General features: G+C 40.2%; 1 protein-coding gene across 12 annotated transcripts in view; it reads left to right on the forward strand.

The window, feature by feature from the left end:
- The window catches only part of LDB2 (LIM domain binding 2), a 322,964-nt gene that overhangs the window by 269,262 nt on the left and 29,031 nt on the right, over positions 1-24,671 (forward strand). For all 12 annotated transcript variants that reach the window (XM_045019750.1, XM_045019749.1, XM_045019748.1 and 9 more), the window contains 2 exons: positions 558-680; positions 2,988-3,071. In XM_045019750.1, coding sequence (XP_044875685.1) covers positions 558-680; positions 2,988-3,071 — 207 coding nt within the window. The remainder of the gene's footprint in view (positions 1-557; positions 681-2,987; positions 3,072-24,671) is intronic.

Genomic DNA, 24,671 nt, shown 5'->3' on the forward strand with positions numbered 1-24,671 from the left:
AGAAAATGAGAGAAGAAAACCAGATTAAAAATAAAAAGGGGGTGTATATGTGGGGAGGAAGCACTTGGAAAAAAGACAACAAGAAAAAAAGAACAGAAAAATGAGTATTGGCAGCAACCATGCTGGGGCATTATGCACTGCTAGTGGATGCAAATGGAGCATTTATACATTAATCCATTAGTAGGGAGGATCAAACTTTAAAAGGTTGGGAACGACTGGCTCAGCAGCTTGACATCAAGTATGCACAACAGTCACCTATGCTGAAAGGTTTAGTATCATTAATTAGCCATGGTGATTAAAAAGGGAAACAAAAATGGTGCAATAAATAAGTTTTAGTACACACAATGCTATAAAATCTAGAGTATAATAAGTTGTTATCTTCCCTGTGAAGTTTCTTTCCCTAATTCTTTTTCTAGAGAAGGGGAAACAATTAACCCAATGACAATGAACACTAAAATACCGACGATATTTTGGAGTTTAGTTTAAATGAGTGAGAATATTGTAATTCTGCACAGATTTCCTGGAAGATTTTATTTCATGTGTTTTATTAATCCTAGGTATGCACAGAAGGGCGTCTTATCTTGGAGTTTACCTTTGATGATCTTATGAGAATAAAAACATGGCACTTTACCATTAGACAGTACAGAGAATTAGTCCCACGCAGCATTCTAGCCATGCATGTAAGTAATCCTTTTTTCATTTGACCTAATGCAAAGAGATGAGATTATATTTTTAAAGAACTCCAGCAAATTTCACAGCCCAGGCAATTAACTATAAATATTTTGTTCTGACTGCAACCGCATTAATTTATAAGCCTTTCTTTCATCACTCTCCCCTGTTTCTCAGTGTTTTGTGTAAGGCTGTATTGTAACTATATTTTCACAGGTTCCAGAGTAGCAGCCGTGTTAGTCTGTATCCGCAAAAAGAACAGGAGTACTTGTGGCACCTTAAAGACTAACAAATTTATTTTAGCATGAGCTTTCGTGAGCTGCAGCTCACTTCTTCAGATCTATGCATCCGAAGAAGTGAGCTGCAGCTCACGAAAGCTCATGCTAAAATAAATTTGTTAGTCTTTAAGGTGCCACAAGTACTCCTATATTTTCACAGTTATTTTTCACTTCACTCTAATACATTTTTTCTTGAATCCCATTTTGTCGTTGTGGGTTGCATGACAAAGATTTGGGGCCAAAGTCCGCTTTCATTTATATTGATGCAACTCCACTGAAGTCAGTGGGCTTTCATCACTGTAGCTGAGAGAAGAATTTGGTCCCTAAATGTGAAAGCTGATTTTTATACTTACAGGAGATAGCAAATACATACATACACACATTTTTGGTAGGGATGGGCCCAAACCAAAACATTGGAACCTGAATCCAGATCTTATTTTCACATTGAAAGCCCCTTCTCTGTAATGACATGAACCAGAATTCCAGAGTACTTTTACATTGTTACTCCTGGGGGCATTCTGCACCAAAAAAATTAAAATTCTGCACCAGAAAATTAAAAATTTTATGCACAATATTTTAAAATTCTGCAAAATTCTGAAAATCTTATTTGTCAAAATAACACTACATAATCATGCCAGTTTCAATTATTTTGGTAATTTGTTTCAAAATACCTGTCAGCGAGCATGTCTGTTACAATACAGACACACACAAAAATCCCCCTAGGAGAAGAGAGTTAAAGAAACCCCAATGACAACCCAGTTCTTGTTTTCCCCCTCCCCACAGGAGGGAGCCAGACACCCACAACTCCTCCCCCCCCCAGAGCCCACCTGCCAGGCCTCCCCCAGCCAATACACCTGAACCCCCTCCTCCCCAGAGCCCAACCGTGAGGCTCCCCTTGCCCAGACACCCATCTCCCTCCATCCCCCAGAGCCCAGGAATCCAGAGGAAGAAACAGCTTGATGCTCGGTCCCAGGCTTGCACGGAGTTTTCCGCATGCTGCCCTCTCCTTCCCTCAAGGCATGCTGGGAACTGCAGCTCCCAGGAACCCTCTAGCTCACTCTCTCTCCACCCAGCAGTATCTTCTATGTGTAAGCTGGGCTCTGCAAAGTCCAGTGGCCCTGTACAAATACTGAAGTCAATGGGGTTCCAACTGCACACAGTGAACTGCAGGATTAGGGCCATAAAGGTTTTAAGGATACAGGCCCAGATTTTCAAAGGTATTTAGATGTCTAAATATACAGATAGGCACCTAGTGAGATTTTCAGAAGCACCTAAGTAGGTAAAAATCCCACTAATCGCCTATCTGCACTTTTAGGCTTCTAAATACCTTTGAAAATCTAACTCACAATCCCTACCAGAAGATCTTCTAGTCTGTGGCCTGATCCTACAAGCCCTCTGACACAGACCCCTCATGAAAGGGATAGCTCAGTGGTTTGAGCATTGGTCTGCTAAACTCAGGATTGTGAGTTCAATCCTTGAGGGGACCATGTAGAACTGGGGCAAAAAATCTGTCTGGGGATTAGTCCTGCTTTGAGCAGGGAGTTGGACCAGATGATCTCCTGAGGTCCCTTCCAACCCTGATATTCTATGAAAGTAAATGAGAGTTTGCACAACTGGGTTAATCACTTAAAGCAAGAGTTGTGTATTTACAAAAATGTGATATGAAAAGATTACAGGATGGTCACTGTCTCATACTATATCTTTTGTACAGTGGGGTCACACTGGGGTCCCAATCTCAGTTAGGGTCTCCAGGTGCTAATATAATATATATAATAGTAATTTTATATAAATGCATTTAGCTTTTAAGATGAGCTGGAGCAGTGGAGGGATTTATAGAAAGACCATCTGAAAGGGACTTTGTCTTACAACAAATTGGTATTGCTTAATATTACAAATCCAGTAAAAGACCTCTGGAGTGATTTTATTTATTTAAATTTTAATTCTAGCCTTGAAATGTAATTTTTCCACAAGAGTGATTTCCCCCCTCAAAAAAACAAACCAAAAGCAAAGTGCCAATTTCCTTGTTTCCTTCCTACTTAGGCACAAGACCCTCAGGTGCTGGAGCAGCTGTCCAAAAACATCACCCGAATGGGTCTGACTAACTTCACCCTCAACTACCTCAGGGTAAGTGCTACTGCACTTGGCAGTTATTCTGAGTAATTTTAAAAGGTTACAAGCATTGTTGAGCCAACATAACAAAAACAGGGTATGAGCCAGTCAGGTAAGGTTGGAATGAGCCCTTAATGAGGGGGGGGGGGAGTAATATTGTGATTGGAATTAGGGTAACAAAGCAGCACATAGTAATGTTGGGGCTCAAACCTGCCCCACTGAAGTGAATAGAAAATTTGTCATTGACTTGAATGGAAGCTGGATCTGCCCCTGTATTTTTCCAGGGATTTCTTTTCAACTTTAACAGGATTTATTGTTCGTAAACTAGAAGTTTTCCATCCTGTTTTGCTAAGATTTCTTATTTGTTTTCTCTTGTCTCTAAATCACTGTTTCTGAGAAAACTGCAGCTAGTTCTTACCACCATCCAGTGGTCTCAGCCTCCTTTCCACCTCCCTAATAAGAAGCAGTATTAGGAGAAGGCATAGGTCCAGCTCTGAAAACAGTCGTACTCGTACCCTCCATGCTCCCACCCTGCTTTGCCTCTGGGAGCCTGAGTTCTTTCCTCAGCTTTGCACTACATTGTCTGTATTTTTTTTTATGATTAAATAATGCATTTGTTCCCATTGCTTTCTGAACCTTAAAGTGCATTCAAAGTTTGTAAGTTTATTTTTATTTTCTCAAAGTATTCTCCTGTGTGGGTTCACAGTGCACAAACTGACATAAGAGTCTGGAAAGTTAATATTTTTATGATTAAAATGCAAACTGTTTCTAGTTTTGGAAATATTATTAAGCAAATAAAATGAGGCAAGATACCTAACAATGCACCAAGCCAAGGTGGACACCAGTAACTGTTTGTTTTTCCTTTTAATTAAGTGAATAGTTATTCAAAATGTTTGGGCTTTTAGAAAAACAAGAGTATTCTGGAAGATGAAAATGTTATCAGCCCAATGCAGAACTGCACAGAATAGCAGTTAAATCAGCTGCAATTCAGTAGGGGTCATGATTCTACAAAATGTTCCAGGCAGACAGAGACCTGCACCAAGCAGAACCCCACTCAGATCAGTGGGGCTCTGTGTGAGCACAGGAATAACTTGCAGGACTAGGGCCTAAGGTGAGATCTCACCAAGATGTCTCTTTGGCTATGCCCTTGTTCCCCAAGTTGACTAGTTGGTCATTGCTAATTACTTATTTAGCATCAGATTAAAAACAATAGCTCAAATGCTACTCTCAATTACCAGGGGCAGGTTTACCCGCAATGGAACGGAGAGAAGAATTCGGCACAAAACTTGAGGTGAAATAAAACAGCATATTAGAATTGTTGCCAGTAGAAATATTACAATCAGATGTATGTGTTGTGGTGTTCCGTGTGCAATCATAGATGGTTCAGGAAGTGCCATTTTGAATCTGCAACACTCTATCACTCTAGCAACTGCCAACACCTTGCAATTCCTTTGCTACATGTTCTCTAACTGTTGAATGTGAGACAGACTAATGAGATAAGCAGAAACTCTGAGATATAGATTAGTGCACATTTGGCATGAACTATCCATACTGTCATACTGTCAGGGAGGGGGTTGGGGGAAGAAAAATGGTATCAAGATAAGCACTGGGAAGATACACAGTGAAGTGGAAGGGGATTAAATGATGAAGTCTTACCTTTTTTTTTTTTCTTCCAGAATAGTCTAGTTTTGTTAGTTTAAAAGACAACATTAGGTTCCTGGGTACAAAGCTTTTGCTGACTCTGGGCCATGGTGATTCCAAAAGGAAATCTTTTTCGAGGCACTCTCTGCTTCTTTCTGCTTTGTAGTGATGAATTGATCATTCTACTCTTTTCAAATGTGCAGCTCATCATTGGCGCTCACATGAGATGACACATTTCCCGTTTGATTTACTTCTTTTCCCATCGTTTTCTTCTTTTAATTTTGAAATAAAAATTCCTTCTTAACCCAGAGCTGTAAAATGGTTCATTGAAAAAAAAAATCTCTTAAATGCAGCTATGTTTAAATTTTTTAAAGTCAGCATTTTACATGATTTTTATTTAATCCTTTCTGGTGTTTAATAATTAGTATTGTTATGTGTTTTTAAATAAGGTTTTAACATAAGTCTATAAATGATTTCCATTTTTCTTTTGCTGCATGCTGCAAAGGCTTGTGATAATCATAAGAAAAAACTTCATTGACGGGCAGAATTAATCATTTTTATTCTCCAAAGCGCACACAGCAGCGAGCTATGCTGCAGTCTTTTTAAAAGCAGAATTTAAACCTTGATTTAAGAAACTGCTGATATAAAGGTGTAGCATGTATATTGTACTCTGTAAACACTATAGTATGGCATACCCCTATTATTTGGGATAATTACAATTTCTACTATTCAAACCTTCTACCTGTATACTCTGTTTTTTCTTCATTCACTTTGAGTTGGTGGAAATAAAGCTGCTGTGCTTAGAGGAACATTAATTTTTGTTAAAGGCTGGAGGGAGGTAGAAATCTTAAAAATATTTTCTTGGAAACTTGAAACAAAATTTACTGCCCTACCTGTTTTGCCGTGTTGGATTTGGATTTGGCAAATGTGCTTTCTCCCCACTCCTTCCTGGTTCTGTAAAGAACATGGGTTTTCTTTTGCTTTGGTTATTACCTTGTTTTGTACCAGCATAATTGATTAGCTCATCAGTGGGGTCAGCATGCTTTGCTGTAGCTCTTGCATAGGATTCATTAGTTACTGTGGTCCTCTAAGAAACAGTGAACGATACCTCATAAGTTTTAAATTAATATCAACCATTGTTTTTATTTTGTTTCTTAGCAAGTGATGGATATTGTAAAAAAATCAGATATTAAGGCTAAGAACTATATCCTACCCTCAATCAACACTCTAGGTAATGAATAGGAGAGGGAGGATGAACAGGACAATCCGTAGAACAGTTCCTATCAGATTGTAAGAATTTTAGGTAGGTAAATTGTTACCTGTTTGCTTTGTTAGATACTCAGCTACTCCCCTTAGGTGTGAATTTAGATACATCTAATTTACAATGGACTTGAACCAAGTCTGAACAATAGGGATATACTTGGAGTACCATTCCTTTATATTTTAGAGCTCAAATTCCTCTCTGTCCCTGTGCCATAGACTTTCATATTCCAGAAAACAAAGCTACATTTCTCACATACTTGAAGTTTAAAAAAAGGTCACTCCAGCATTGTAAAGCAGTTGCAGCTAGATGGAACCTTTAGGCACAGCCCTATGCTGTCCAGCAGGAGCCCAGAATTCCTCCTCTCCATCTCCCTGGCTCTGGGGAAGGAAGGGAATGGAGTAGTTTGTTGCAACCCTTTACCAGGTATGGATATTCCATCTTCCCCTCAAGCCAATTTAGCTCTACTCACTTGTGTGTTAGGGTGAGTGCAACCAAAGCTCTGCCCATTCCCCAGCCGCCGCCCACCCCCTGCACAGGAAGAACCAGCTCAGCTCTCTCCACCCAGTGTCTGGGCAATGATCCAGGCAGGCCAGAGAGGGAAGTGAGAGGTCTTTTCCCCCCTTATGTCCCTGCATGAGTGTGTTAAGCTGAGCCTTAATTACAAGGTATCCAATTCTCTATTATGCACCCCAGTAACAAAATGTCACCATTGCAAATGTCAATTTTGGGGGCAATAACCTCTGGAGCCCACTTTGTACTTAATTAGTTTCTCACTAGACATTTTCAGTCTTCTAGCCTTAGAAGGCTAACGTAATAAATTATATAATGGGATAACATTTCAAAAGGGGACGCTTAAATTGCATCCACACCGTTTATATGCATACCTGTTATGCATGCACATTTTTCATTTGTACATGCATAATTCATTTTTCATTTGTACATGCATGTACTTACGTATGCAATTATTCCTTTTAATGTGCCATTACGGAGTTTGCATGTATAAATATGGGTATTAGGACAAAATATTTGAGTGTCATTTAGGGGTTCTGCTCAGGAAGTTTGGCCCTAGTTCTGCAATTATCTGTGGTACTATCTGGTCAGTATTTATTTCACTGTTATATTTCACCCCAAAAATATATATATTAAAAGAATGTTAAGGTTGCAAAGTCAAGCACTCAAAAGTTAGGAGGTGCCAGAATTAAGGTTGCCCTCTTAATTGTTCCCCCTTGTGCATTATGATATAGTCCTTCATTATATGTTCACATGTTATTTTTTCCCACAGAACTTCTGCCTCATTTAGTGTGCATGGTAGATGGTCCTCACTGAATGGGAGCTATTCAATATTTCTTTTTATCCTCATAATTCAGTGTGTGGTCCCATGTATTATTTACTGCACACCATCTAAACCCCACACTGAACACAGAATTATTAATTTCCTCATGGGCTTTTCTATGGTGCTTTCATCGTAGTATCTTAGTCCTTTACAAATGTTAATGAATTTATATTCAGAACACCCCTATGAGGTGAAGCCAAGGATTAAAGCCAAAACCGTCAAAAGTGTCAACTAATTCTGGATGCCCAAGTTCAGAGATTTAGGGCCCGATTTTTCAGAGTACTTAGAATGTTATAACACTTCATATATTCAGAGCAGAGCTCCTGTAATTCAGAGTGCTGAGCACTTTTGCAAATCAAAAGAAAATGAGGAACACACTGTTTCCCCATGCGAAAAGTTTAGTTTCTGGGCTTGCCTACACTTCGGAGCTTTTAGCGACAAGGCTGTGTTGATACAGCCTTGTCGGTAAAAGTCAACAAGTGCGAACGCTCTTTTGCGGTATTTTGTTGGCACTTTTGCCGACAAAATACTTCCAGCCCCGCAAGTGGCATAAGCTTTGTCAGCAGGACAATGATCCTGCCAGCAAAGCCGTGTTCACACTGCCTCTTGCGTCAGCAAAACTTTTGTCTTTCGCGGGGGGACTTTTTTAAGTACCCGCGAAAGACAAAAGTTTTGGCGACAACTGCACAGTGTAGCCCTCCCCTAAGTGACTGGCCCACTCTGTGGCAGAAGCAGGGATAGAATTTTTCTCCAGAAAGTCTGGAGAATTCAGTTGCCTTAGTCATGAGGCCATTCTTTGTTTTCCGGGAGTTCCCTGCCTCATTCACCACCTGAGTTCAAACTTTTGCAACAAATGAGGGAGGGGTCCTAATATTCCAGAGCAAGTCCATCCTGGGCCCTGAAAGAGGGATTCTGTAGACACAATCACATGTGATCATGTAATTAAACACTGTCAGAATGTATACGCACGGGTGGAGTAGAGGGGGCACACCAACCCTTTATTTCTGGCATTTCCTAACTTATGAGAGCTTGACTTTGCAACTGTAATATTTTTGGATGTCATTTCCTATGTTTTTAATAAAAATAGAAATTGAAAAAACAAAAGTTTAATAAGGTGGAACCATACCAGCTTCCAGCATGGGTCATCAGGAAGTTTGGAATCTTTAGATTCAGAGCATGGTTCTCTACTGCTGAAGCTCCACATGAGCTAAGAGAGTAACTTAACTGGTAGCTGTGGAAAGTGGACCCACCACTAGAAGGAGATGAGACACTAAAAGCGCCAGTGGTGTCACAGCAATTTCCTAGACAGTGAAGGAGTGTTGAGACTCAGGACTCTTGGGTTCAACTCCATGTTCTATAGGGGATTGTGCTCTAGTGGTTACAGATCCTTCTGCCTCTTTCCCCCACCTCAACCTCTTCCTGTTCCCTTCTGCTCCTACCATACATGTCTGTCTCCTCTGACTCCCACCTACCTGCCTGCTGCTTGGCTCCTGTCCTGCTCCAACTGCTATTCTCCACCCAATTCATGCCCTTGCTCCTCCTGAGTCCTGCCCATGCCTCCTCCCTTTCCCACTCCTACCTTCCCTCTCTGAATCCCAGTCAGGTTTCCTCCTCCTCCTTCCTCCTCTTCCTCACTGCCTGGGGAATGCATAGCTCAGTTACAGGTAGGAGCAATGAGGGGATGGAGCATGCTCAGTGCAGATGAAATCTCCAGAGATGTATGACCTAACAAGTCTCTGCAGAGCACATACAAACTGAGATTTATAATTCGGCCAAATTCGGGTGATTTTTCATGGGGACAGCAAAAGGCACAGCGCTGACACTAGGGTGATCTTCCTGCCAAATGTTTAGTCCCTGCACCAAAGCATGGAGGTGCCAGAACTTTTCAACAAATCAGTTATGATCATTTTATTTTTTTAACATGTGCAAAACAAATTTATTTCCCCTTAATCTCATTCTGAGAAATGACTAAATCATTTTACCTGAAACTTTCCAGAAACCTTCAGCCTGAGGGAAACGCACTGTTCATGAGAAATTTTGGTCCAAATGGATTGAGTCTGGCAAAGTTATAAGCAACTGAAGGGAGGATATTATAATTGAAAATGCCAGACAACGTTAGCCAGAGGAATCTACAGTCTACCTGTGCTGCCTATAATCTGTGCTTCCAGAAGCTGGGAATGGGCTACAGTGGATGGATCACTTGATAATTACCTGTTCTGTTCATATCCTCTGAAGCATCTGGCATTGGTCACTGTCGGAAGACAGGATACTGGGCTTGATGGACCTTTGGTCTGACCCAGTATGGCTGTTCTGATGTTCTTAGTCAGGTGATCCTGCCATGGAATTTCTAGTGAGGCAAACACTACATTGCAGGAAGTGTTTATTTTAGTGGCAATCACAGTAGCTTGCATCCCTCCCTTTTGTGTGTCTACCTCTTTGTAGGATAAGATCGGCTGGTACTTTCTGAATGGAAAATTTGATGAAGTATGCATCTTTGACAATCAAATATGTGGTAGTTTTTTTAAAATATAATATCCTCTAATATACAGTATCACAAAACGCTTTACAGCAAGAATCCATCCATCATAAGCTGAAGAGAAAGAGTGAAAGAAGTTCTTAAGAAACAGTTTATAGAAAAGAAGTGATCAAGATGAAAGGGATAGGGGGACAGAAGGCAAATCAGTTCCAGAAAAATGGGCCAGCTCAAGTAAAAGATGAACATCCAACTAAAGCAATATTGTAAAGAGACCAAATCTGGGGTAATGGAGTCAAGAGATGGATACAAGGTCATAAAGTTGTTATTAATAATAATTGCCTCTTATGTAGCACTTTTCATCCATCAATCTCAAAGCACTTTACAAAAAGGGATACATATTTTGTAGATGGGGAAGCTGAGGCAGACAAAGGAAAAATAGGCTGGAGCAAGTGTCTCAAGAATTTTGAAAATTAGGAAGGCAATTTTTAATGTGATTTTGAGATGTATAGGAAGCCAGTGCAGATGCCAATAGTATAGATATAGATGATCAATTCTGTTTCTTGGCATAGTATTTGTTTTTCTAGATAATAGGAATTTAGGAAGACAATAAACAAGAGGGAATGGTGGCAGCAAGGGAGTAAGTGATTAAAGCATTAAGAATTTCAAGTGAGGCAAAGACAAATTCTAGCAATATTGCAGAAGTAGTGAAGGCAAATTTTCACATACAGGACACTGTGAGGGGCTCTTGAGTCTTAATTTAAGAGAGTCCTAAAGGTAAGATATATTGTGCATGAATTCAAACCGACTATTGGTGCACTGTGGACATACCAACATATGACCTTGGGAGCAAAATTAAGGTCTAAATTAAAGAGAATGAGAGGGTGACAGAGAGATTGAGACAAAGAGGTCTTCAGTCTCTGAAGCATTCAGGAGTGGGAAATCAGGGTATAGCATGATGTGGGCAGTTTAGAAAAAGACAGAAAGATGGAAGACAGAATGTTAGGAATGTTATCTTGGGAGATAAGGTAGAAGGAGAAAAAGTAAGAGGGCCAAGAATAGAGCCTTAGGGAAGTTTTTAGAGGACAGGATGAAAAACCTATACTAGAATGCAATACAATCATAAATAGTACTAAGACATGAGCATTAGGGAAGTAGGATTTATATGAGGACCTGACAGTGCCAATCCCAACATTTTGTTCCAGGCAGTCAGAATGGCAGAATGATTTGTTGTTTATCAAATACCAGTGGTGTGCCTGATGCAAATAGGAATGTGCAGAGAGGGATGTTACTCGAAGGCGATCAAGGAATAGGTACTGATGCAAATCCAATGGCTTAAAATCACTGCACTAGGTCTGCATAGGGTATTCCATAGTCTGAAGCATTAGCTGCAAAAGAGCTGCATTGCAGTTACATGGTCTGCTGGCAAGCTGGGAAGACAAATTCCATCCCCCCCACCTGTGTTTATATTCTTGCACAAAGCCTGATTACTCTGGATTTATGTAGGCAGGAGAGAATTTCACTATAAGTGAACAGCCACCATTCACTAATATTAAATGGCAGACTGTGTAAATAGCATGAATTAATGTAAAAAAACTCAGCATCAGTATGTTTTTCCTGTTTCACGAAGGACCAAAGCCTGAGCAGCCAAAAGGATCGTTAGCAGCAAATGTAACTATTTTATTTCTTGGATTTTAACTTTCTCTTTATGGTGATTTGGTTACACTCTGTGAATCCACTCAGGAACAGCTAAGGAGACAGACAAGGCGATGGTACTTTGATGTGACTATTAACTGAAGTGAGAAAGCACATATAACGATTGGAATTAAAAAACTAACCATTCTGTTGGGTTTGAGTACCTTTGTATCTCTTGTTTTGAGTTTGCTTTGTCTTGTACACCCAAACTGGAAAGTAGTCTCACCACTTTCCATTCGAAAAAATAGCAATGGGCCCTAAATAAAAATGTGAGCCAAGATTTTCAAAAGTGATTAGCTATTTTGGGTTTCTCAGCTCTGAGATACCCAACCTGAGACAACTTGAAGAGGCCTAATTGTTAGAAAGTGCTGAATACCCAGTCTTATCCCGGGCTGTAAATTTTCCATTCTTAATCTACAAATCTAAGAAAATTACAGCAATTGGGTCTCATTTTGATCTCTCATACACCAGCCGTACATTGTTGTAACTGTTGACTTGCGTGGATTTACTGCTGATTTATATGGTTGTGAGAGCAGAAACTGGCCCATTGAGAATTTACCGTATTTTATGGCATTTAACTGAGAATGTCAAGCCAATGCTGAAATAAGTGTGTAAACACAGGGTTGCTTTGTGACTCTATTTCATTTGAGCTTCCGTATAAATACGTATGATTCACAAACATGTTTAAAAATCACGATGGGTATCTTAGGTATCAGGGATTTAACAGCCTGTTGGGTTAATATAAAATATTCTCTTGAAACGTATTTAACCTGTTATGCATAGATAAGTAGTTAGTATATATTCTAAGGGACCATTCAAGGTGAAGTGGCCCATTAAGACCCCTGTAGTCATAGAACAAAATGTGGGGGTTAATGGGTTGCAGATTGTTGTAATAAGCTGTAAATCCAGTGTCTCTGTTCAGTCCATGATTTTTAGTATCTAGCAGAGTAATGAGTTTATGCTCCCAGGCTCATCTTTTGAAAGTGTTGTGCAGATTTACTTTGAAGATTTACTTTGAGAGATCAGATATAGAGTGGTCCCTTTGTGAAAAGTGCTCATCCACAGGTGATACAGTGTTTTTGATTTTTATCATTTTCCTGTGTAAGTTCATTCAAGAGTGTACTGATTGTCAGGTTTCACCCCCATAGTTGTTATTGGGGCATTTAGTGCACTGGATGAAGTACAGCACATGTGATAGGCATGTCCTGTGCTGTGGGGAGCTGGCTTCTGATGATGAGCTTGGAGAGGTTGGAGGGTTGCTTGAAGGCCAGAAGAGAGGGTTCAGGAAAGATTTATTTCAGGATGCAGACATAGCTTCACTGCTACAATGATCAACACTGGCACCAGGCCCTGAGATCTCCCTGACACAGTTTAGGAAGGCAGCAAGTCTGTCCCTGGTATCGAATAGGTTGAGAAATATTGTGTTAGAATATGTGCAAACTATGTGTGCTGAACTATCACTTTGATCTTGTATTTAGCTGTGACACTCTCAATACCTTTCCTAGACCTGAAGAAAAGCTCTGTGTAGCTCAAAAGTTTGTCTCTCTTACCAACAAAAGTTGGTCCAGTAAAATATGTTACCTCACCCCTTTGTCTCTTTTATGTATATCTAAGTGTTTTTGTAAATTGTCTTTGGTTTCCATGCAAAGCTTCTATTGAAGTTAGTGGAATTTGAGCACATGGATCAAGGACAGTAAATAAATAGCTGTACACTTGTGTTTACCTTATATAATAGCTGGAAAACCTTGTTAAGAATCATAGAAAATTAAGGTTGAAAGAGACCTCAGGAGATCATCTAGTCCAACCTCCTGCTCGAAGCAAGACCAACACCAACTAAATCATCCCAGCTGGGGCTTTGTCAAGCCTGGCCTTAAAAACCTCTAAGGATGGAGATTCCACCACTTCCCTAGGCAACCCATTACAGTGCTTCACCACCCTCCCAGTGAAATAGTGTTTCCTAATATCCAACCTAGACCTCCCCCACTGCAATTTGAGGTCATTGCTCCTTGTTCTGTCATCTATCACCACTGAGAACAGCTTAGCTCCATCCTCTTTGGAGCCCCCTTCAGGTAGTTGAAGGCTGCTATCAAATCCCCCCTCACTTTTCTCTTCTGCAAACTAAACAAGTTCCCTCAGCCTCTCCTCATAAGTCATGAGCTCCAGCCCCCGATCATTTTCATTGCCCTCCGCTGGACTCTCTCCAATTTGTCCACATCCTTTCTATTGTGGGAGGCCCAAAACTGGACGCAATACTCCAGATGTGGCCTCACCAGTGCCCAATAGAGGGAAATAATCACTTCCCTCGATCTGCTGGCAGTGCTCCTACTAATGCAGCCCAATATGCCATTAGCCTTCTTGGCAACAGGGGCACACTGCTAACTCATATTCAGCTTCAAATCCACTGTAATCCCCAGGTCCTTTTCTGCAGAACTGCTACTTAGCCAGTCGGTCTCTGGCCTGTAGCAGTGCATGGGATTCTTCCATCCTAAGTGCAGGACTCTGCACTTGTCCTTGTTGAACCTCATCAGATTTCTTTTGGCCCAACCCTCCAATTTGTCTAGGTCACTCTGGACCCTATCCCTACCCTCCAGCATATCTACCTCTCCCCTCAGCTTAGTGTCATCCGCAAACTTGCTGAGGATGCAATCTATCCCATCATCCAGATAATCAATAAAGATGTTGAACAAAACCGGCCTCAGGACGGACCTCTGGAGCACTCCGCTTGATACTGGTTGCCAACTAGACATCGAGCCATTGATCATTACCCGCTGAGCCCGACAATCTAGCCAGCTTTCTATCCACATTATAGTTCATTCATCCAGTCCATAGTTTTTTAACTTGCTGGTGAGAATACTGTGGGAGACCATATCAAAAGCTTTGCTAAAGTCAAGATGTATCACATCCACTGCTTTCCCGATATCAGCAGAGCCAGTTATCTCCTCATTGAAGGCAATCAGGTTAGTCAGTCATGACTTGCCCTTGGTGAATCCATGTTGACTGTTCCTGATCACCTTCCTCTCCTCCAAGTGCTTCAAAATGGATTCCTTGAGGAACTGCTCCGTGATTTTTCCAGGGACTGAGGTGAGGCTGACTGGTCTGTAGGTCCCCGGGTTCTCCTTCTTCCCTTTTTGTCAGTCGGAGGAGGATTGTTATTATTTATTATTATTTGTATATAATACATGATCCAAACTTATTGGAAGACACAACCTGTTCTAAAGAAGTGAATTATTAAACTAAATAATCTGCTGAGTGTGAGGCTCAAACAAAGATAATACTCAACATCCTCAATAGATGCCACTGGACACTTCAGTTTATTGGCTTTTGGCAAGAGGTGTCAAAGCATTAATGCCATTTTAAAATATTATTTTAGTGTTTAGTATTATGCTTCTGTATTTTATAACTCTTCCATGTGCAATATTATGACTGATATTCCATTGTATCCCTGATAGATTAATTAACCTGTGATGTGGAGGTGAAATGTCCAGCCACTTAAAGGACAGAATATTGTATATACTATTATTATGTTCCCTTAAATATAGTACTTTTTAAATTCCACAATAAATTCTGTGAGAACAGTTGCAATAAGAAACAGAACATGGAACAAAACTCATCCATTCTGATGACAAAGATTGTAAGTAGAATGAAGAATGATACAGTCCAAAATCTACATCCTGTAATTCTCTTCTTGATGAATAGTAAAATGTAGAGAAGAATTTAGAACACAGAAGAGTGTGGTTGAGAGTCTGTAATACAGATGCAAAAAAAACCTGTAAACTTGTTAGACCCAAACCAAATTGAAACAGTAACTGGAAATCCCTCTTTCTGGTAAATTTCACTTTTTCCATATTAAGATTTCACTTGGAGGAAAGTGTCAGTTTTTGCTTTACAAACGTTTAGCAGATAACAAATGTTCATGACACCTTATTTTTTGCATCTTCTGGGTAGTTTACAGTACCTTGAAGGCCATCTGGACTCCTTGTGTGCCAGCTCCGTCAGTTCTTTCTGGCTCTGTTTCTGGGAAGACTGGCTCAGTTAGTCGTCTTTTAACATTTTGGCTCAGATTGCCACTTAACTCCCTTGGAAAGTCATTCTATAAGCATGCTAAATAATATATAGGATGCAAATTCTGTTTGCAGTTACATCAGTATATAAAATGGAGTAACTCCTCAGAAACCAATGGCATTACTTCAGATTTACTGTGCTATAACTGGGAGCAGAGTTTCATCCTTATATGACACATTGCTTTCAAGATGTAATGCATGAACAGTAACAGTTATAAAAATAACAACTTGAGGACCCTCAGAGAAGCAAAAAAAAATGTGACGATTGTAATAATTTAATTTACAACAGTATTGGATACAAAGGCCCTTATCTTCAGCTGTGTAAATCAGCATAGCTCTGTTGAGGTCAATGGTGCTATCCTCATTTGCAACCATGGAGGATTTGGCCCCAAAAGTACAACTCTGGTTCACAGAGGAAAAGCTTTTCTCTCATTTGGACTGAGAAGGAGAAGATAGTTGGCTAGGGAACCACGGAAGCTTTGAGAGCTTTCATTATTTTTCACTGTTTACTGCAGTAGGGATTAGAAATATGTGAAGTTGGGGGAAAGAAACAGAAGCCACAGGAGTGAATTATGGCCCCCAGAGATGCATGAACAAGTTGCCCTCCCTCCAGATACTTTTAATTTTCTGCTAACTCCTTCCTGCCTTTCTTTCTGCCACCAAAATTCTGCTCACAATTGTTGCCTGAAAGAAGAAAGAAAGTAAGAAAAAGGGTTAAAATATAGAAGAAAAATAGATTGTGCTGCCTAGTTTTTGGCATATGTTGTTGTAGCCATGTTGGTCCCAGGATATTAGAGAGATAAGGTAGGTGAGGTAATATCTTTTATTGGACCAACTTCTGTTGGTGAGAGAGACAAGTGATAAAAGATATTACCTCACCCACCTTCTCTCTCTAGTTTTTGGCAATTATTTGAGATTGTTTTCTCTCAATGTCTGCTCTTCCCTAAAATGAAGTGATATAAGTAGAAACCAAGCTGATATTATAGGGCTTTTTAAATACTTGCTAACAATGTAATTTTGAGCCCAATTTTGCAAGATGCTGAGCTCACTAAATTTCAGTGGAAGTCATGGCTGCTCAGTGCCTCTCAAGAGAGAGTTTTCAGCATCTTACAGGATTGTGCAAACACAGCTACAAGGGTGACTACATTTCTATCTTAGAATGTTTTGCTTTAATTATCCAAAGGTTGCTTATTATGTGGGCTTCTCCTGAAAAACGACGAGTTGGACCAGATCCTCAACTGGTGTAAATTGGTATAGATCTGTTGACTTCAGTGGAGCTATAATTATTTACACCAAAATGTGAGAAATCTTAGAAGAAAATACCTGTACTTATTGTTACCAGAGTTTTTTTTCAAGGAAGACTCAGCGAAATTTATCAATGAGCTTGGATTTTTTAAATTACTGGACGTTAATTTGCTTTAAGAATATAACTACATACTTTCCATCTAACAATTAGTGCATTTCATTTTATTCTGGAACATGTTTGCTGCATTGTATAGCATTCATGCTGGAGGCAAACATTTGATCTGTGTCTAATGCTTGTGGTAGTGTTATTCTAAAAAGCTATCCATCTCAATCTATAATCTTGGAAAGATGATATATATAAAGGTGAAAAGTATCATTTGTCATTGCATTCTATCTTAAAGATGGCTTGAGCCTTGGGAGCTAGGCAATATGGGCAGTTTTTCTTCTCATTAGCTGCTTTATTCGTAACTGCAGGGGCTGTCAGAAGCATGCACTTACTAACACTTGCTCTCTGCATATTAATAAATAAAGCTGCATTAATCTATGGGATATCACAGGCATCATGATCATGTAGAAAATGCCTTTGGTAACAAAAAATTAAGCCTTCCATTTGGGAATGCTCAAAAAAATTAAATATGAAACTAGACTGTATTTATTTAGGGTGACTTATTTATGCAGATCACATAGATATTTTAGTATGTATATAAAACTCGGTGACTTTTCTTCAAGTTTTGACACATAAAAGTTACACTAGCTAGCAAGTATTGGCAGTGTGTTATTGATGCAGTAGGAAAGTCCAGGAAGTGCATCAGTGCTTAGTTATCAGTACTGAACACCTTGAATGTATTACGTGGCATCAGGAAGGCCAGATGACTTCAACCACCCAGGACATGCCAGAAAATGCATTGCCTGCAGGCTGTTGTTGCTATTATAAAATGGAAATAATAATAAAGAGGGAAAAAGTTCATACATATATATTTTACTAGAGCATATGCCTATGACATCATGGACAACATGGCTGAAAGTTCCATTTGTGTCTGGCGTACTAAAGCTATTTATAATGTAAATCTTGCTATGCCTGCTTCTATATACTCTGGACTCTGAAAATCTTGAACTATCTATGGCACTTATGTGGCCTCCATTATCTGAGCACTGCACAATTTTTAATTTATTTTTTGGTACAATAGCCCTGTGCGGTGGGGAAGTACTATTCTCACAGGAGGAGATGAGGCACAGGGAGGCTGAATGACTTGCCCAAGATCACCCAGGAAGGTTGTGGTAGAGCAGGGGCTTTGACCATAGGTCTCCTAAATTCTAGGCTTGTGCACTAATCGTGGGATCATACCACCTATCTGCCATTATTTTCCACACATGATGATATTTATCATCGCAGGTAAGAGATACTTCTACTCCCCTGAAGTATAGGACCATGGCTGGAAGCAGCTCTTCGCTGCCCCCAACTTGCAGTAGAAATAACTCATTTTTATCCCTAACTCATCAGAATCTCCGGCAGCAAGAGCAGCAGCTTCTCTTTGCCTACCAGAAAGAGGCCAGCCACCTGAGCTGCATGCCGGCATGACAGGGCTGCCAAATGTCTGAGTCCCACATGAGATGCATGACACTTGGCGGGACTGTGCTGCTCTGTGATATGGGGAGAATCCCCAATCCCCATGGAGAATCCCGGGTTGTTATATTTTAAAATATGAGTCTTCTCAATTTGCTTGAAATATGGTTGTTGTCAGAAAAATGAGGCCTTCTTTTTTAGTGGATCTGCTCCTTGTATATATTTCTGAGTAAAAGAAGGATTTGCTATTTTTTATTATTTCTTGCAAGCACTACAGAGCCAATGCAATGAGGAGAGACCGGGCTAGATTCCATTCTGACTTGCACTTCAGCAACAATATCGTTAGCTAAGTTCTGGTTGCAGAATTATTATGATGGTGATGCATGAGTCAGAAAGAACACAGCTTGACTCTCAGATTCCAGAAATTTAGTGGGAAAATATTTTTACATGTAAACTTCAAATCTTTTCTGGAAGTCAGCCTGAGATAATAAGCTTGGAGCTCCATCATGCTATTTTATGGAGTGACTTAATGAGCCTAACAATTTAAGGACCTTCTTGTGTGAAGCTTTGTACAAAATGCTAATAATAGGTCCAATGGTCTGTTTTTTAAAGGAGGAAATGAAGACTATTTCTCCCCCAAAGAAAAGATTGTGATTTTTTTTTCCCTTAGCAGAGGAGCACTTTTTTTCCTGGATGCTGTTTCTTTCATATTTGTCATATGCAGCCTAGTAAGGACAGATGTGATTCCAAACCAGTGTTTCGGTATGATTTTAACTAGGGCTGTCAATTAATTGCAGTTAATTCATGCAAATAAATCAAAAAAAATTAATCGTGTTTTAAAAAATTAATCATGATTGATCGCAGTTTTAATTGCACTGTTAAAAAATAGACTACTAATTGAAATTTATTAAAATAATTTGGATGTTTTTCTACATTTTCAAATATATTGATTTCAATTACAACACAAAGCACAAAGTGTTCAGTGCTCAGTTTATATTATTTGGATTACAAATATTTGCACTGTAAAAATGATAAACAAAAGAAATAGTATTTTTCAATTCACCTAATACAAGTACTGTAGTGCAATCTCTTTATCATGGAAATTGAACTTAAAAATGTAGAACTATGTACAAAAAATAACCACTCAAAAACAAAACAATGCAAAACTTTAGAGCTTACAAGTCCACTCAGTCCTAATTCTTGTTCAGCCAATTGTTCAGACAAACAAGTTTGTTTACATTTACAGGAGATAATGCTGCCCACTTTTTATTTACAGTGTCACCAGAAAGTGAAAATAGGCATTCACATGACACTGTTATAGCCGGAATTGCTAAACATTCATATGCCCCTTCATGCTTCGGTCACCATTCCAGAGGACATGCTTCCATGCTGATGACGCTTGTTAAAAAATAATGTGTTAATTAAATTTATGACTCAGCCCCTTGGGGGAGAATTATATGTCTCTGGCTCTATTTTACCCGCATTTTGCAATATATTTCATGTTACAGCAGTCTCGGATGATGACCCAGCACATGTTGTTCATTTTAAGAACACTTTCACTGCAGATTTAACAAAACACAAAGAAGGTACCAATGTGAGATTAATAGATAGCTACAGCACTCGAGGTTAAAGAATCTGAAGTGCCTTCCAAAATCAGAGGGACAAGATGTGGAGCATGCTTTCAGAAGTCTTAAAAGAGCAACACTCCGATACGGAAGCTACAGAACCCGAACCACCAAAAAAGAAAATCAACCTTCTGCTGGTGACATCTGTCTCAAATGATGAAAATGAACATGCATCAGTCTGCACTGCTTTGGATCGTTATCGAGCAGAACCCATCATCAGCATGGATGCATATTCTCTGGAATGGTGGCTGAAGCATGAAGAGACATATGAATCTTTAGCACATCTGGCACATAAATATCTTGTGACACCGGCTACAACAGTGCCATGAGAACGGCTGTTCTGACTTTCAGGTGACATTGTAAAGCAGGTAGCATTATCTCCTGCAAACTTTAGCAAACTTGTTTGTCTGAGCAATTGGCTGAACAAGAAGTAGGACTGAGTGGACTTATAGGCTCGAAAATTTTACTTTTATTTTTTAATGCAGTTTTTTTTGTACATAATTCTACATTGTGAGTTCAACTTTCATGATAAAGAGTTTGCACTACAGTACTTGTATTAGATTAATTGAAAAATACTATTTCTTTTGTTTTTTACAGTGCAAATATTTGTAATAAATAAATATAAACTGAGCACTATACACTTTGTATTCTGTGTTGTAATTGAAATCAATATATTTGAAAATGTAGAAAACATCCAAAAATATTGAAATAAATGTTATTTTATTATGTTTATCAGCATGAATAACCATGATTAATTTTTTTACTCACTTGACAGCCCTAATTTAAACTTTTGTTTTGAGTTTAGAAACAACATATAGTTGTTGTTTTGATCCTTTATTTTGCTCATTCATGACACTAGGCTATTTCACAAATTGTCCTCAAAAAGAAAGTCAAAATAAAGTAATCCAGCCCCTTTTTAATAATAGAATACCTGGTGGTTGAAAGTCCTATCTAGGCACATGGACTACAGATCATCTTGCTTTCTCACCACAAGTTGCACTGAGAGTAAAGAGTTATCCCTCATCTGCACAAATGATGATGAGATGAGAGGGAATATGTTTGATTTTGATTCTTGCCTGAAAATTTTATCTAGACTCCCTGTGCACATTTTTTGATTGACTATATGACAACGGGACAGGCCAGAGAGTGTCCAGCTTCTTCAAAGATGCACAGGCAAGAGCTGGAGTGGAGGTGCAAACTTCACATTCAGGAATCTTTGCACCCATGTAGCTCAAGACCCCCTAAAAGAGTAAGGGAGTATGTGGGTTATGGCCATATCCCCCTGCCTCTACTAGTCAATGGAGTGGCAATCACATTGGGGGAGTATGCAGCACCGGCTGAAGTGGTGGGGCGGGAGAGATCCAGGAATTCTTTATGGAGCTGTCCTTGCGGATGAAGGGAGGTAACAAGCGAAATTGAGCCCAATGATGGCAACTACCTCTGCACAAGCTAACTAAACTGTGCAGGCCTTTTCAAAAGCCAGGTAATTTCTGATGTAACTCCTTTGACTTTAGTGGTGTGTGATGGAGCTTAACTCCTCAGCTACAACGCACCGAAGGAGTCATGCTTTTGCACCTGGGGGAAGTGAGTAGATAATTGGCTCCTGGCTAGTAAGTAGACTGAAGAGTCCAGCCGAAGTGAAGACACAGGTGTCTCTGACTGAGGGTACACAAGACAGAGACAACAGGAGCGGTGCACCGTATGGACAGCATAGGATTCTTCAAAGGAAGCCCTAAGATACAGGTTGTAAGTAGAGAAGAAAAGATGTCAGTAGCCCAAGAGGGTAGGAGAACTATTTAGTTTTATTTGGACTTGTTTATGACTCCCCAGAAGGTGTAAACTGTGGTGACGTGATCAGAGGCTGAACCACAGAAGACTTGGGGCCAGAGGCTGGCAGCTGGCAGGAGGTTCTGGGGCCAAAGATACCGGCAACATCCCACACCAACACTAGGGGGCACTCTGAGGATGAGTGAGCCCTGCCACATGGTGTTACATCAGGGATTTGATTCTGTCCAGTGCACCTGCAGAGTGTTGTACATAGGGATACAAGGTAAAAAGTGATAAGCGGGACAGGGCAACCCAGTCCCATGATAATGAGACGCTGCTGCATAGCTGCCAAGTTATTCCTGCCTTGTAGCAGAAGTAAAGTCTGAGAGGGGAGTGTGTTGTTATCCCCTCATCTGCGTCCTGTGGTCACCATAAAACCTCTGGCTCCTCGGACAAGCCCATTCTCCTCCCACACCTGTTTTAACTTGCAGTTCTGACAATAAGGTAGCGGATGTCTGACAGGCTTGAGGTGACTGCTCAGCATGGAAAGCTAAGACAGACACTTAAGCTTACCAGTGCCTACATGTAGTCTTTTCTCATGTTTTCTCTAGAGTAGAACTTCCTTAAGCTCTGCGCCCTTCCCCAGAGCCGGGGTTGGGAGCGGGGCCAGGGCTCCGGGAGGTGGGGATGTGGACAGGAGTAAGGGGGCCCAAGCACAGCTAGGTGGCGCTCCCTCTCCTTCCCCTGTAGGGGCTGGCCCAGGCCCTAGCCGCACCCCACGCCCCAAATGTTCCTCCACGCCTCCTTAGGGGACCACTGACATAGAGGATCAAGGCTCAAGGAATAATTTGACCCAAGGTTTTGAATCTGAAATGGGTAAACAGGCCACAATATATTTGCATGAAATTAAAAATCTGATCTTTAATTTAATTATGCCTGTATTTTCCTCTCAACACTTTGTGTTATATACAGTATTCAGTGATGAATTATTTCTTCAGCCTCCTGTTATCAAGTGTCTTGAAACAAAGGCTCAATTAAAAACATAATGAGAGAGGGAAATCAGAGAATAGAAAGTGAGCTACACCTAAAGATTCCACACCCAGAGCTCCATTTTTTGTTTGGTTTGGTTCAACAACCAACCATGTTGCTATTGTGCCCTGGGTCATGGGCCAGCATCCATCAAAATGAGAAGAAAAATACAGATTTAGCTTTGCCTGTCAACCTAAGATAAATTATCAGACTTTCAAATACCATCAGGAAACTACTCTCTCTTTTCCATCACACTAGACCACAGAGCAAAATGGGAAAAGCATATCCACATAAAAAGAACTAAAGAACATGCAGGTGCTGAGTGCTATCTGATGTCACCCCAAACTGTCATATACTGGTGCATAGCCCCCCATATACTGTAGTGTTACAAAACTGTGGAAGATCTGATAACCCTCAAAAGGAGGTAGAGAAACAGGGAAAAAATGGTTCTGTGACCTTTTCTAGTAGAAGTTAGAACAATCAGGAGATAGCACAGTTTTAGTGTATGTCTACACTTCAATCCCAGCACAGAACCATAGGGTTAGAAGGGACCACAAGGGTCATCTAATCTAACCCCTGAATGAGGAGACGTACTTGCTCTAGCTCTCAGCGAGCTAGCACACTAAAAATAGAATGTAGCCAGAGCTGAGTGAGCTGTGGGGTGGGCTAGCTACCCTGAGCAGTGCCCATCTCAGACCCCGTGTACTCTTAGAAAAATAGAAGGGTGTAAAATAAAGTAGGACGAGGTACTTATGTACTTCTCTTAGTTCTTTTTGCTGCTATCCTCTCTCCTTTTATCTTCTTGGTGTAGGGCCTCGTCTATGCAGGGAAATTGACTGGCAAAGCAATAGTAATTATTCCAGAATAAAGTGTCCACATGGGGAGCTATACCAGAATACCTGTTCTGGAATAGTTTACTCCACAAAAGCTATGCTGGTCAGTTTCCCCACATCGGCAAGGCCTAAGTTACATCAGCACACTGACTCATCAGTGTGTCCTGATCAATTGACTCACGCCACAATATATATTATCACTCTGATTTTCTCTTAATTGTTAAACTACATTTAATGATTCAAAAAGTCTCTCTGGTTCTGATTCTTCTCTGCTCTTCACCTCATGTAGTCATTTACACTTATGCAAAGTGAGTGTTACGGAAGCATTTGAATAGGTGTAAAAACTATAGGAGCTGCAAGGCAGTGGAGAATCAAGCCCCCTGACAGCAGGCATTCTTGGGGTGGAGGGCGGGGGTGGGAAGGGGAATAACAACAAAAATCAAACAAAAAAGATAAGCCTGTAATTCAATTCAGAAACACCCCAAAATGCAAAATCACAACAATAAGCAAAAACCATCACTCTCCAAGTAGAATGTGATGTCACCGGGCAAAGAAACAAAGATTAGTAGGTTTCTGACCTTGATTCCGCAAATGCTATGTATGCCAGTCCATTTGCATCATCTGCTGGCCCAAGTGTCAGTAGAGGACAGGATGGCAGACATTTGGGAATATGTGTTGAAATGCCATTTGGAAAAAGAAAATTGATTCACAAGGCCATGAAAACTAAAATCCTGGGTGTTCATGAAGCTGATGCTTGTTGAGAGAAGTAAAAGCAAACCCCAGTGGTACCATTTCTGAGTCTTAGAAGGTTACTTGACTTTCTTCTATACCACCTATATGAGTAGAAAAAAATTTGAAACATAAGAGAAAAGACATTATCTCCAGCATGAATGTATTACAGCAGGAGTGATCATGTGAATTAAACTAGCCCAAGAAATGGCTACTCTTAGAATAGGAAGTGCAGATTTTTCAAACATGTATGGACAGTGCTAGTGCACTCGTGCAGGTTGGGGGTTTGGACACATATGCCTGTCTCTCAATCATAGAATCATAGGACTAGAAGGGACCTTGAGAATCCAGTCCCA

The sequence above is a fragment of the Mauremys mutica genome, chromosome 5 (genome assembly GCF_020497125.1).
Source record: "Mauremys mutica isolate MM-2020 ecotype Southern chromosome 5, ASM2049712v1, whole genome shotgun sequence".
Classification (NCBI taxonomy): domain Eukaryota; kingdom Metazoa; phylum Chordata; order Testudines; family Geoemydidae; genus Mauremys; species Mauremys mutica.